The sequence below is a fragment of the Onychomys torridus genome, chromosome 4, assembly GCF_903995425.1.
Source record: "Onychomys torridus chromosome 4, mOncTor1.1, whole genome shotgun sequence".
NCBI classification, from domain to species: Eukaryota; Metazoa; Chordata; class Mammalia; order Rodentia; family Cricetidae; genus Onychomys; species Onychomys torridus.
Genome location: NC_050446.1, coordinates 115,751,839 through 115,765,729, shown reverse-complemented (window position 1 = coordinate 115,765,729; position 13,891 = coordinate 115,751,839). Strand labels below are relative to the sequence as shown.

At 49.4% G+C, this 13,891-nt stretch overlaps 1 protein-coding gene across 1 annotated transcript in view; it reads left to right on the top strand.

Annotated features, from left to right (window-relative positions):
- Eya2 (EYA transcriptional coactivator and phosphatase 2) overlaps positions 1–13,891 on the top strand; it is a 172,962-nt gene that overhangs the window by 146,915 nt on the left and 12,156 nt on the right. Inside the window, exon 10 of the mRNA XM_036184966.1 lies at positions 7,353–7,442. Within this exon, the coding sequence (XP_036040859.1) occupies positions 7,353–7,442 (90 nt within the window). The remainder of the gene's footprint in view (positions 1–7,352; positions 7,443–13,891) is intronic.

Sequence of the window (13,891 nt, the reverse complement as noted above, 5' to 3'; positions counted from 1 at the left end):
AAACACCTTTTCATTACCATTCATTACAAGTGACCACAGTTCAACGAACATTATTATAAACCAGAAAGGAAACTTTTTTTTGCTTTTGTTACCAGAGATATTGCATGTAGAATATATATAAAGAACTCTTTGATACCAGAAATAAACAGATAAGTAACCATTTCAAACTGGGCTATAAGCTGGGCATGGTGGTGCACGCCTTTAATCCCAGCACTCAGAAGGCAGGCGCAAGTGAATCTCTGTGAGTTCCAGTGCCTGAGACACGTCACAGTAGTATCCACACACCCTAACGAATCTGCTGTGGGTGACTGGGCAGATGGCTGCCATTCAGTGTTACATTCTGCCAGATCAGCCTCCCCCAGGTGTGATGGTGTATGTCTGGTATATGTGCATGCACCACGCGCACGCAGGTATCCTCAGAGGACAGAAGAAAGCATCCAGTCTCCTGAAGCCGGAGCCACAGGTGATTGTGAGCCACCTGACATGGGTGCTGGGAACCTCTGGAAGGGACAGCAGACACTCCTGTCACCGAGGTGTCTCTCCAGCCCCGGGAACCAACTGCTTCAGCTCACACTGAGTAACTCGGCGTTCTGATTCCAAAGCCTTTCCCAGCCTCTTGCCTTTTTTCCTAACTTGTTTCACATCAGATTGATTGTGTTTTAGGAAAGACTTTCCTTTTTGATAGTTTTACCCTCTCTCTTTCACCCAAGAATTACAACCAGGCATCCCAAGGTAGACTAACAACCACCAGGCTGGTGGTTGAAACGCCCCCCTCTAACTAAAAGAATTTCATCAAGAAGGCATTGGGATTGAGTCCCCAGGCTTCGTGGGGATCCAGACTGCTGTCTCTGCCCCAAGGGCAGTCCTACCACTCCACTCTAGTCCCCCAACCCGAGGCATGCACAGACAGACCGCCACAATGACATCAAAGTCAACTCCAGAAACCTGCAGAACGTTAGGGCTCACTGGAAAAATCTGCCAAGTCTGGACCAGGTTTATGCCTTCTCAGGGTAACAGCCACCCACAAACAGACTCGGCCAACAAGAATGGCATTCCATCCTCCCCACCCTGGCCCAGCACAGCCCGTCCAGGGGCGTGGTCCACACTGAACTCATTCTGCAGTCTCCATTCTCCCGTTCTGGTTTTAATTGCTTTCTGTTTTTCAAGTCATCCGTGTCTGATGTTGCTTGTTTAGCAAGTTAACCACTGGACTTCTGCTTTAATCCAAAGAGTATGTCATGGTTGGGGAGGTGCCTTTCATGTGCCTGGCATCTCCGGCTGCGCTGTGGGACATCAGGTGCTCTTGCTGCTGCGTGTTCCAATGGAGGGCGTGAGGAAGTGGACAGGAGCCGGTGGGATGAGAGCTGCCCTGGGACACGGGGCAAGGTGTTCACACGCAGGCCAGACTGTTTAACGCTCCGTGCACCATCGGCTGATACAGGGCACAGGGTGGGCCTGAAAGTGTGGTGAGAAGGCACTTGACTGGGTCACACTGCTGCTTGTGTGACTGAAGCCACAGGCTGGTGTGCTGTGGAGGGTGTTCAGGTATCACCCAGGAGGCAGCGGGAGGTGCATGGGAAGATTTCTTCCAGCCCTCACACCTGAATTCTGCTTTTGTCTTAGCTTATCTGTCCTTTTTAAAAAATGCTAAGTGTGTACAGGTATGTGTGTGGGGGATATACATATATACAGCTTTATATATATATATATATATATATATATATATATATATATATATATATATATATATAAAATGCATACATTGTGGGGGACTAGGCCCCACCTTTTCCAGGGTTCCTATGAAGAGAGAGGAATAAGAACTATTAGGTAGAATGATAGGCCTAGCTGACAAGAGGAAACAGAAACACAGGATAGCTTTGGAAGGACCTGGGTCAGTATCCACCTGCCCTTTCTGTCTCTTTTAAAGGACTATTTATAGAGATGCCAAGGGGTGGAGCAAAAGACCTCCCCCAGCACAGCCAAGTCAAACTCTTCCAAACACCTGGTAACCATGCACATGGTCCGTCCACCCCCTTATGCAGTCCTGCTGTGTAAAGCAAGCTCAGATCTCACGAGGAAACCTTTGTGGGCTTTCACAATACATACATAAGGTCATGTGTGAATAGACATGTGTGCTGTTGGCCAGCGAGCTCCAGAACCCACCTGTCTCTGGCCAACTCCAGCACTGGGGTTACAGAGCCACCATGCCAAGCCTTTACATGAGTGCTGGGCATCCAAACTCAGGTCCTTGTGTGGGCGTGGCTGGGACTTGGTGACTGAGCCATCTCCCGACCCCTCAATATATTTTAAGTGTTCGTATTAACAATAGGAAGTCTGGCAGGCTTCTTTCTGCTAAGATTTGTTTTTCCATCCTGCTCTTTCCTTCTTTTTGAGATGGATGGTTAAGTTAATTCCCGTCTTTGCAACCCACCTTCAGTTCTGTATGGAATGTCTCTCGGGAGGTTCCCTTATTCATGAGTGTATTGGTGGCTTTTGTCCTTGCTCTGACCAAATACCTGATAAAAAGCAATGGAGGGAAGGAAGGGGGACATAGTTTAAGGGGGACACAGTTCATCGTGGCCAGAAAGGTATGGAAGCAGGAGCCTGAGGTAGATGGCCACATGGCATCCTCAATCTGGAGGCAAATGGCAAACAGGACCCAGGGACTGTCTATCAAACCTTAAGACCTGCCCCCCAGTGACCCAACTTTGTTCTACAACCTTCCAAACTAGCACCACCAACTAGATACCAAATATTCAAACACTTGAGCCTGTGGGGCTTTTCACATTCAAACACAGCAATGAGTAAGAGTTTTCCTCCTGGGTTAAAAATGCAAAGTGGAGCTGGGCGGTCATGGCGCACACCCTTAATCCCAGCACTCTGGAGGCAGAGGCAGGCAGATATCTGAGTTCAAGGCCAGCTTGGTCTACAGATCAAGTTCCAGGACAGCTAGGGCTGCACAGAGAAACCCTGTCTCTAAAACATCAGAAATAACAATAAAGCAAAGTGATATTTCAAAATATGCTGCCAATTATTCTGAATTGTTTCAACTCAAGAAAAGTGTGCATATGCTTTTATATTCATGATGCTCTACACAGGACATCAGAAATGTATATATATGAGAAACAATAGTCCCCACTGGCCATCATTGAACTGTTTAGATGTTTACTTTCAAGTTTCATTTTTCTGTATTAGCCATGGTCTCTGGCTTGGCAAAATGCAAGATAAAAAATTTAATTCTCTGGGGAAAAAAAAAAAAAAAAAAAAAAAAAAAAAAACCTCTTAAGCCAGCAGTAGTGTTTCAAGCCTTTAATCCCAGCACCAGAGAGAAAGGCAGGCAGATCTCTGAGTTTGCGGCCATCCTGGTCTACAGAGTGAGTTCCAGAATAGCCAGGGCTACACAGAGAGACCCTGTCTTAAAAATTAAGAGAAAAAAAAATTAGTTCTCAAGGTGAGGGCTGTAACCCAATGAGCACTTGCCAGCGTGTGCAAAGGCCCTGTGGTTCCCCAGCACCAAAAGAATAAATCCATTACAACAGGCCAGGCAGGGTAGCACATGCCTGTGATCCTAACACTTTGAGGCCAGCCTGGGCTCTATGAGGCCCTGTCAAAAACAGAGAGAAAGAAGGTCCATCTCTCACCTTTGTTATGGTCATACACACAAGCCTCCTACTCATGTCCCGCCACCACAGCCGGTCATGAGTTCGGCTTTATTCCCGTCTTCAATTTGTCTTCTCGTAACTATATACATATATATTTCCCACCTCCCTCGAGAAGTGGTTTTTACACACAATAATTGTTTTGTCCTGTTTTTCTGAGTAAGTCCTTCTGGTCCTACATGGCAGCTCTCCTCTCCCCTCCTGTGTGTGAAAGCCAATCTCACAGTCAGGTGCACAGCGGCTGTGACTTTCACAGGGGATGTACAGTGGCACAGAGGTGACAAGTTTCTGATGACCACAACCTTCCCTGGGTCACACTGACTTCCTCCAGGCTCTTTCCAGTTAGAGTGCCTGTCTGCCACCTCCTGGTCAGGACCCTGAATGGGAGGCTCTGAAGCCCTGAGGAGGTGTTTGGCTAAAGGTCACCATCCTGGCCTGGTTCTCCACAGCTGTGTGTGTGAAGCCAAGATCAGCAGCTGTAACTTCCTCTATTTAGTCTTTTCTTTTTTTGTTGTTTTGTTTCATTATTTTTTATTTTGTTTTATTTTTAAGGTCAAAAGGGGTTTGTTTTGGGAATTAGTTATTTTATAGCAGGAGTGCTTCCCGGATGTGTGTGTGTGTGTGTGTGTGTGTGTGTGTGTGTGTGTGTGTATACATGTGTGTCATGTGTATGTATGTGCTAGTGCTTATGAACATATGTGCCTGAGCACGTGAAGGCCAAGGAAGAACCTATGCTGTTATTTGTGGGAGTCTGTGGGAGTCCAGCTCCGACCTGCTCCCACCTTTCCAAGGGTTCTTGGGTAGAGGAGAGAGGAATGAGGAAATACCAGATAGAAAGATAGACCTAGACAACAAAGAGAAAGACAGAGAAACAGGATAGCTTCAGGAGGGCCCTGAGTCAATATCCAGCTGCCCAGAGATTTATTCAAAAGGGCTTTCTATAATATGCCAAGGGGTGGGGCAAAAGACCTCCCCCTTTCAAGATCAAAGCATACTGTAAGGCCAAGTATAGATCCCTCCAAACATGCTGGTGGCAAAATCATCTTCTTCTGTAACTCTGTTGGGTAAAGCAGCTCAGACTCTGACCCTGAGTAAGGTCTCACTAGGAAGCCTCTGTGGGCTACCACAGTTATTACTCAGGCACCATTCACCTTAGCTTGAGACAGGGTCTGTCACTGGCCTAGAGCTCACCAATTATTCTGGCTGGCCACAGGCACCCACCTGCCTCTGCCTCCCAGCACTGGGATTATAAGTCTGCACACCACACTGGGCTTTTTATGTACATTCTCAGGATCAAACTCAGGTCCTCATGCTTGTATGGCAAGTCCTTCACTTCTGAGCCATGTCCCCAGCCCTCAGTCCACTTTTCATTTATGGTTTGTTCTAGTCTGGATAAATAGCATGATAAATATCATGACCAAATGCAACTTAGGAAAGGAACACGTTTATTTGACTGATACTTCCAGATCACAGTCCCTCACAGAAGGAAGTCAGGGCAGGAACCTGAAGGCAGGAATGATGAAGGACACTGTTCACTGGATCACTGGCTCACACTCAGCTAGCTTTCTTACACAGCCTGGACTCATTTGCCTAAGAATGGTGCCTCCCACAGTGGGCGGAACCTACCCAAGCCAATCGTCAATCAAGACAGTCTCTTAAACATGGCCAAAAGCCAATCCAGCTGAGGCTCAGTTGAGATTCCCTCTTTCCAGGTGACTCTAGGTTGGGTCTAGTTGAGATACAAACTAACCAGCACACACTTCAAATCCACTGATTCCTGCAAGTCCCACATTATCTTTATCCTGGAGCCCAGACTTCCTTTCATCTGGAACCTGGACAGATCTGTGAACAAAGAGAACAAGTGTGGGGGACTGCAGGGCCTCTTAAAGCCTGCAGCTGGACTTCTGCCACATGAAACACCTGAGTCCTCAGGGCCTGGCAGATGCGTTTTCTAAAGGCCCAGACAGGGCTTTCAGGACACACAGTCTCTGTACGGGGTCAAGTCTCCTCTGTCTTCACAGGCTGAAAACACTGTTAGCTTTTAGGTAGCTATGCCCCAAGCACCTGGAAAAATAACTTTTAAAAAGGTAAGATGAGGGCTGGAGAGATGGCTCAGAGGTTAAGAGCACTGGCTGCTCTTCCAGAGGTCCTGAGTTCAATTCCCAGCGACCACATGGTGGCTCACAACCATCTGTAAGGAGATCTGGTGCCCTCTTCTGGCTTGCAAACATGCATGTAGGCAGAACACTGTATACATAATAAATAAATAAATCTTTTTTTTTTTTTTTAAAGGGAGGCAGGAGGGGAAGGACAGGGGAACCCATGGCTTACATGTAAAATTAAATTAAATTATAAAAAAATAGGTAAGATGAACTTTGCTCACATGTTCCAGAGAGTTCAGCCCACGGTTGCTTGGTCCTATCCCTGTGGACAGATTGTCATGGCAGCAGGGGTTTGAGGAGGAGGCTGTTCACACCATGAAGGGAGAAGGGAGGGACGGAGAGAGCACAAAGATTTCTAAGACAGGATACATCCCTTAAGGGCCCACCCCTCAGCAGCCTACTTCCTCTAGCTAGGTCCCTGCTGCTGAAGTTTCCAGAACCTCCCAAAGTATCACCACCACTAGGAACCAAGCATTCACTACCTGAACCTGTGGGGATAGTTCAGAATCAAGTCAGATAAGCATTGCTTTGTAAAAACAAAAAACACATACTTAACTCATGAGCCAGACAAAACAGAGCACTGGCCATGTTCACTGTCCACTGGGATACGTCATCTTCAGGGAGGGGTGACCGGCAGCAAAGCCTTGGGTTAGTTACTTTCTTCTTTCATACCACAAAATCCCTGTCAAAAAGCCCGTCACACCTTTAATCCCAGCACTCGGGAGGCAGAGGCAGGTGGATCTCTGTGAGTTCGAGGACAGCCTGGTCTACAGAGTTCTAGTACAGCTAGGGCTATACAGAGAAAGCCTGGCTTGGCTTGCGGAGTGGGGGAGATCCCTGAAAAAAGCAACAGAAGGAAGGGTTTAGGTTTTATTTCCACTCACAGTTTGAGAGTGCAGTCTCTCATGAAGGGTAAGTCATGGCGGCAGGAGCCTGAGGCAGCTGGTCACACTGGATCCCCCGTCCGGAAGTGGAGAGAGATGAAGGCTGTGCTCAGCTCACTTTCTCATTTTTTTGTTTTCATTTGGTCTGGGACCCCAGCCCAGGCAATGGTGCTAAGCACACTCAGCTGGGTCTTTCTACCTTGCAAACCTCTCTGGACACGTCATAGGTATGCCCAGGGGTGTGTTCCCATGGTAATTCTAAATCCACCGCATTGACAAGGGGAGGAACCGTTACTACAGCCCACTGTGTTATATATAGTGGGGGGGGGTGTGAACCAGTGGCAGGACTCGGCTGTGCTTTGCACCTAATGCTCTGACAAACTTGCTTCTGTCCTCCTGCTGTTTCTTGGGGATTGCTGTGGCCGTCACACTAGAGTGGTGTCATTTTGTGATAGCTGCTGCCTCTTCTCTCCTGGCGTAGACAAGCCATTCTCTCCCCAGGCCATGTTCTCGGCCACACAAGAGTTGTGAGCCGTTAGGAAGAACACGGACTCCAGCTGCCTTCCAGAGCAAGCAGGGTGGAGTAGGGGATGGGCTGAGCCCCAGAGGCCAAGCTTGCATTAAACTGTCCCTTCTCTTCCCCACAGGACACTACGACATCAGTGCGCATCGGCCTCATGATGGAGGAGATGATCTTCAACCTCGCTGACACACACCTGTTCTTCAATGACCTGGAGGTCAGCACGCAATGCTCACTTTCAAAGTTACTGGGGGATGCTGCTGTCTCTGTTAGAAATTTTTTCCTTTTCTTTCTTTCTTTTTTTCCCTTTTTTGTTTGTTTGTTTTTGGAGACAGGGTTTCTCTGTGTAGCCCTGGCTGTCCTGGAACTCACTCTGTAGACCAGGCTGGCCTCAAACTCAGAGATCCATCTGCCTCTGCCTCTTGAATGCTGGGATTAAAGGCATGCGCCACCACTGCCTGGCCCCTTTTCTTTTGAAGACTTTATTTTTATTTTGTTTATGTGTATGAATATGTACATGAGTGCAGGTGCCCTCAGAGGCCAGAAGAGGGCATCGGATCCCCTAAAGCTGGGGTACGGGCTGTTGTGAGTCGCTTTGATGTAGGTGCTGGGAACAGAACCCGGGGTTCTTTGGAAGAGAGGAGCACTCAAACACTGAGCCATCTCCTGCTCTCCCATTTCTTTTAGAGGTTTGAATCACTTACTAACAACTCCTAGGAAAGTACAGAACTGTAATTGGTGTCCTTTGGGGGGAACACTGTTGTCAGGGTGATCTTGCTGGCCCTCATCTGTCCCTGCTCCAGTCATGTGGCATGGTGGCCTCTTCTTCCTTCTGCGATGCCTTTATTTAATATGTTCATTAAGACAAACTAGTACAGATCCTCTTGGGGTAATAATAATTAGCAGTGGGGCCAGGGTGGAAGCTTTTTAAAAGAAAATTTATATTCCTTGGACACGTGGGAGAGCCATGGAGGCAGACAGCCAGTGCCGAGGCCCTGGGGTGAGGAGGGAGAGGTGATCTGGGCTCAGAGAGAAGGGATATGTCCTAGACACTGACTCGTTCTAACTGCTGAACCCAGCCTGGGGCTAGAAAACGCTGGGCAGGAAAATCTCTCTCCTTTGGTTTGCAAAAAGACCAAAGTGAGACTAGAGACAGTTTGATCGGTCGAGGGTTTGCGTAGCATGCACAAAGCCCTGGGTTCGATACCCAGCACCATATAAATTGGGCATGGCGACACATGCCTATAATCCCAGCATTCAGGACATAGAGGTAGGAGGATCAGAAGCTTGAGGTCATCCTCAGCTACATAGCAGGTCAAGGCCATGTGAGACTGTCTCAAAACAAAACCCAAGCTGTTTCATGGAGAATGGGAAATGTGAGGGTGAGGAGGAGGCAAGAGGATGAAGAACCTACTGCGATGGTCCAGGCAAAGGTGGGGTTAGACCCAGGGAGGAAGATCTGGCCTCAGATGGGACATGGCAGGGTGGAGGATGTAGGGCTGAGAGAAGCAACAGGAATCTAGGCCGGGCCTGAGGGACTCAGAGTCCGGCAGTGAGGGGAAGGGGGCCGTGAAGAAGGAAGGAAGCTGTAGCTATGGGTACCCATCCTTCTGCCTCAGGTACACACAGCTAGAGACATCAAGAGTCCCCTGCACACCCCAGGTCTGCAAGCAGATGTGTTTGTTGAGCAATAGAAGACCCAGGCCGGCAGAGGGCGCTCTATCCATCTTGGTGAGCTGGGTCAGCCAGACACCTTGCCAGATTCATGTGGGTTCAGGCAATACCTTCAGACTCCCACCCCTCCTGTTTGTCACAGGCCCCAAAGTCAGTGACCATCATGGCCACAGCTTGTGGAGGGCCATCTCAGACACCAGCCAACCGGAGCTATTCAGGGACCCCGGGCCGTTTCAGTCTCCAAACTTCCTTCACAATGTCCCCATGCCAGGAAGCCCAGGGTACCTTGGCAGAACTGAAACCATGTCACCAAAGGTGGCTAAGGCTTGCAGGGGTAGACACATGCTGCTCGCTGGGACAGGCATCCCTGGGGGACCACAAGGAGCAGAGCCCCGGGGTGGGCTGCAGCTGGTCTCAGGAGAGAGACAGGAGCCTCTGATAGGCCAGGGCAAAGGCTCTGTGCACAGAGGCTTGGGGAATGGCATCCTGTTTGCAGTGCTTTCTACAAACAGGGCCCATAGGGAATTCTCCTGCCTCCCCAGTCCAACTAACTACATATGTCACACCGTGTCAGTGGAGAACGCAAAGACACCAGAAAGGTGGTAGAGGGGCCATCCCAGAGCCCATGGCTTTGCCAGGAATCATAGTTTCTCTTCTGTGTCTCAGATAAAACACTTACAAAAAGCAACCTAGAGAGGCAAGGGTTTATGCTCTCTCACAATCCCAGGGCACAGTCCACCACATTAGGGACATTGAGGACTCGAGTATCTGAAGCAGCATACACATCACACCCACAGAGCAAAGAGCAGTGAATGCATGCCTGCTTACTGCCCAGCCATCTTCCTCCCCTCTCATACAGACCAGGACTCAACCCCAGGGCATGGTGTCGCCCACAGTGGACTAGGTCTTCCAACATCAACTGATGTCCACAGGCCGACCTGATCTAGAGAATTCCTCACTGAGACTCTCTTCCTGGATGTTTCTAGATTGTGTAAACTTAACAATTAAAGCTAACCATCATGGGGCTGGAGAGATGACTCAGTGGTTAAGAGCACTGGCTGCTCTTCCAGAGGACCTGAGTTCAATTCCCAGCACCCACATGGTAGCTCACAACTGTAACTCCTATACTAGAGGATCTGACACCCTTAACACAGACAGACAGACATGCAGGCAAAATACCTATGCACATAAAATACAAATAAATAAATTATTAAAAAAAAAAAAAAACTCCAGGCAGTGGTGGTACACTCCTTCAATCCTAGTACTCGGGAGGTAGAGCTAGGCGGATCTCTGTGAGTTCAAGGCCGGCCTAGTCTACAGAGCAAGATCCAGGATAGGCACCAAAACTACACAGAGAAACCCTATCTCAAAAAAATGGGGGAAAAAAAAAACCCAACCATCACACTTTGTCTATCCAGTACAGCCCCTCGGGCATTTAAGCAGAAACCTAAAGTTGGTGAGAGAGGGGCCTGTGGCTATGTGGAGGGTCTTCCAGGCACAATGACTGGCAGGGCCAAGGGCCTGAGGCCCTGTCAAGGTTGGCGGCTGCAGGAATGGGGAGGAGGTAGAATAGCTGAAGCAGAAGAGGCAGAAGGTGGGGTACACAATGAGAGCTTGGGGTCACATCTAAGAGGGGTTAAAAGCACTGGACACTTTGAACCTCAGGGCATGCTTCAGAGACTACTGTGGCTGTCCAGGGTGAGAACAGACCTTAGAGGTGAGGCCGGAAGCGATGTCAGTGGTCCTCAGGCTCCCAAGGGAAGATGTGTAAGGACTGGGCAGGGACGAGGAAGGTGCTGACCTCAGCCACATCCAGCATGTTTGGGATGTACGCTGTTAACCAAGCATCCAATACCTGCCTTGTAACGCCTGCAGGCAGGCATGTTCATGGCTGTGTTTTAGAATTTAAAAGGCCAATCTGACAAAGTTGCTCTGTCCTCTGAGGATAGAAACGCTGCCACCCCAGCACCAACACACCACCCAATACCCAGAACCTGGCCTTCCACCCCATTCTTCAACATGAAGGTCCCTGGAGGTGTCCCTGGAGGTGGGCTGGGAGCAGACAAGTTAACCAGAAGCATCTCCTAGAGTCCCAAAGTAAGAGCCAGGCGTGGTGATGCACACCTGTGAGCTCAGCACTCAGGAGGCAGGAGCAGCCTGGGCTACATAGTAAGGCCAGCCTGGGCTATAGAGTGAGTTCAAGGCCATCAGCTGGTACAGAATGATACTGTCTCAAAAAAGAAAAGGAAAAAAAAGAAGGAAGGAAGGGAAGGAGAGAAAGAAAATGAGGAAAGATGGTTGCCGTGGTAACCTCCAATGGGATATGTTTAAGAGCTGAGGACAAGTGGATCTCCAGAAACTAAGGAAGGTCTTAGAACTCAACGATGCCTTATGTAAACAGGACAGGATGAATCTGAAAGCATCCCCAATGGCCAAAGCTGGGGTGATTCAGTGATAAAGAATAAACTATTGAATTCCACAGGTCCATGCTGATGGAGATAACAGCCATGAATAAGTAAGCGAGGAGATGGACACATCTCCTAGGCAGAAAACCCCAAATACTGTGTGCATACCTTGCGGCCTCTCCAGGAGCCAGTCTGCTCTGGCCAGGGTTGTGAGGGACACATGCTCCCGGCCCCAGGCGGCCTCGGACGTGCCTCAGCATGCATGTGTGTCTCACCATCTTTGTAGCATTCTTCCTCTGTGCATGTTGGTCTCTGTCGGAATCAACACTTTTCACCCACCTGACCAGTGCTGACCTGACTGACCTGCTTAGCTCCCCAAACCAGACCAAATCGGGCACGTGCAGGACGGTACAGGCAAAGACGAAATCTCCCCTGGGTCATTTGCTGTGACTACTTCCAAATAAAGACATGTTCACGGACATTGGAGGGTAAGACTCCAACACAGCTTTTTTGTGAGAAGAGGACAGTTCAACCCCTAGCAGGCCCCAGTGCTCTCTGCTTCGTTCTCTCCCACGTGAGGTGGGCCCGTGAGAGTGTCTCTCTTCATCTGTGGAAAGGTCTGAGCGGAGTCCCCGCCACAGTGAAGCTCAGAGGACGTGCCAGGACTTGTCTCCTCCCAGGAAGATATTTTCAATCATTTATTCAAAAGCAGTGCATATGCCTATAATCCCTGCCCGCCACCACCACCACCACGTGCGCGCGTACGTACGTGTGTGTGTGTGTGTGTGTGTGTGTGTGTGTGTGTGTGTGTGTGCATGCGTGCGCGCGCGCCCTTATTTGTTTTTATTGTTTTTGTTTTTGTTTTTTCTGTTCTGAGGAACAACACTAGAGCCTCATAATGCAAACGCTCTGCCTCTGGGCCACTCCTCAGCCTTTGTTTTACTGTGGTGGTGATGATGGCACTGTGGACTGAACTCAGAACCTCCCACATGCTGCACAAGGACATCTGACTGGGCTATACACACAGCTCTCGTGTTTATTATTATCTTTATCATTAGTTTGTTGACACCCTTTTGGTAAGGCTAATCCCTCCACTGACTACCAGGCCAACCTCAGCTTCTTCCCTGTGGAGCTGCTGTTTCCTCCCAGATATATAAACTTGTAGATTGTTCTTTTCCCACTTAAGTATTCTATATATCTGTCCTTTTAGAATATCAAGTATTTTAGTAGGTTGCTGTCACCACACACATGATTCCACAGGGAATGTCTCCTTCTTAGCCACTTTTCCACAGTTTTAGATGCCTTAGAATCCTCTTGTGAGCAAACTCGAGGACCTGCCTGGTCTTCTGGGCTATGGAGTTGGAGTTCTCCAAATGGGCATGCTACCATTCACTCCACAGTGCTATTCCAGTAGATGGAAGAGGACGGGTACCCCCTGTGTCTCACTGCACCAGTAAGCTGCCGTTGTATGGCTGTTCTCTGCCCAGGTTCCCTAGCCCACATCACCTCACCTGTTCAAGGCCATAGGACCCCTTTGCCTGTCTTTGCCAGTAGGTCCCACTGAAACCCCTTCCATGGGGCAGGTCATCCCTCTTTGACCTGAGATAGACCAGAATTTTCCTGCAGGTGCTGTGAATGTGCCTCCTCCCCAGATTTGGGTACTGTCCCACACACCCAGGGGTGGGGTGCACAGCAGAATTAGGGACACCAGTCTTCCTCCACAAAAGCTCAGCCAGATCCCCTGCCCTCTGCCTTGTCCGGTGGCTCTGGCGCCACTGGCTTGGAGGCTAACTTGATCCAGGTCAGCTGGTGGGGTATGAGGTAGCGTCTAGCGCGTGTCACGGCATTTTATGAAGTCCGAAATGTGATCGCTACTGTTGTCACACTTTAGCCCCGACAATCCCCTCACAAATGAGAAAAGCAGAGCCTCCTCACATGCCTTTCCCCTGACGTCAGGGAAACCCTGGGAACCTGCCAGGGGAGGGGGATGGGGATACAGCACTGCCTGACCCCCGCAGGGCTCTCGGGCCTGAGAGAAGGAGGGCTTGTGCCAGGTTTGCAGTGCACTGTGAGACCCCCGTGCCTGGCTCTGTCAGCCTTGCATCTTAAATGAAAGTCATTAGATGGCTGGGGATGCTGCTCAGCTGGCAGAGCACCTGCCGGGCATGCACAAAGCCCTGGCTCCATCCCTGGCACCAGATAGATAGACTGTGGTGGCACATGCCTGTACTGTGCTCCCAGCCCTCAGCAGGTGGAGACAGGAGGATCTGGGTTGTCCTTGGCTGCATAGTGAGTCAGAGGCCAAGTTAGGCTACAGAAGGCTATCTCAGTAGGAAAAAGCGATTCATCAGCATGTCAGCATGGCTAGTCCTGGAACCCTTCCTCATTCAGGATGGCTATGAGGGGAAGATCTCAAACCTAGATGTCTACAGGAGCCAAATAAACACAGGATGGTCAAGTGAGGCTAAGGCAAATGGGGCCATGGGAGAAACTGCAGACGGACCTCCAGGCCCGAGGGCACAGCCAAAGTTCAGTTCCAAATGACACAGTCGCGGAACTCAGAAAGAGGTCCCCTTAGTTTAAACGT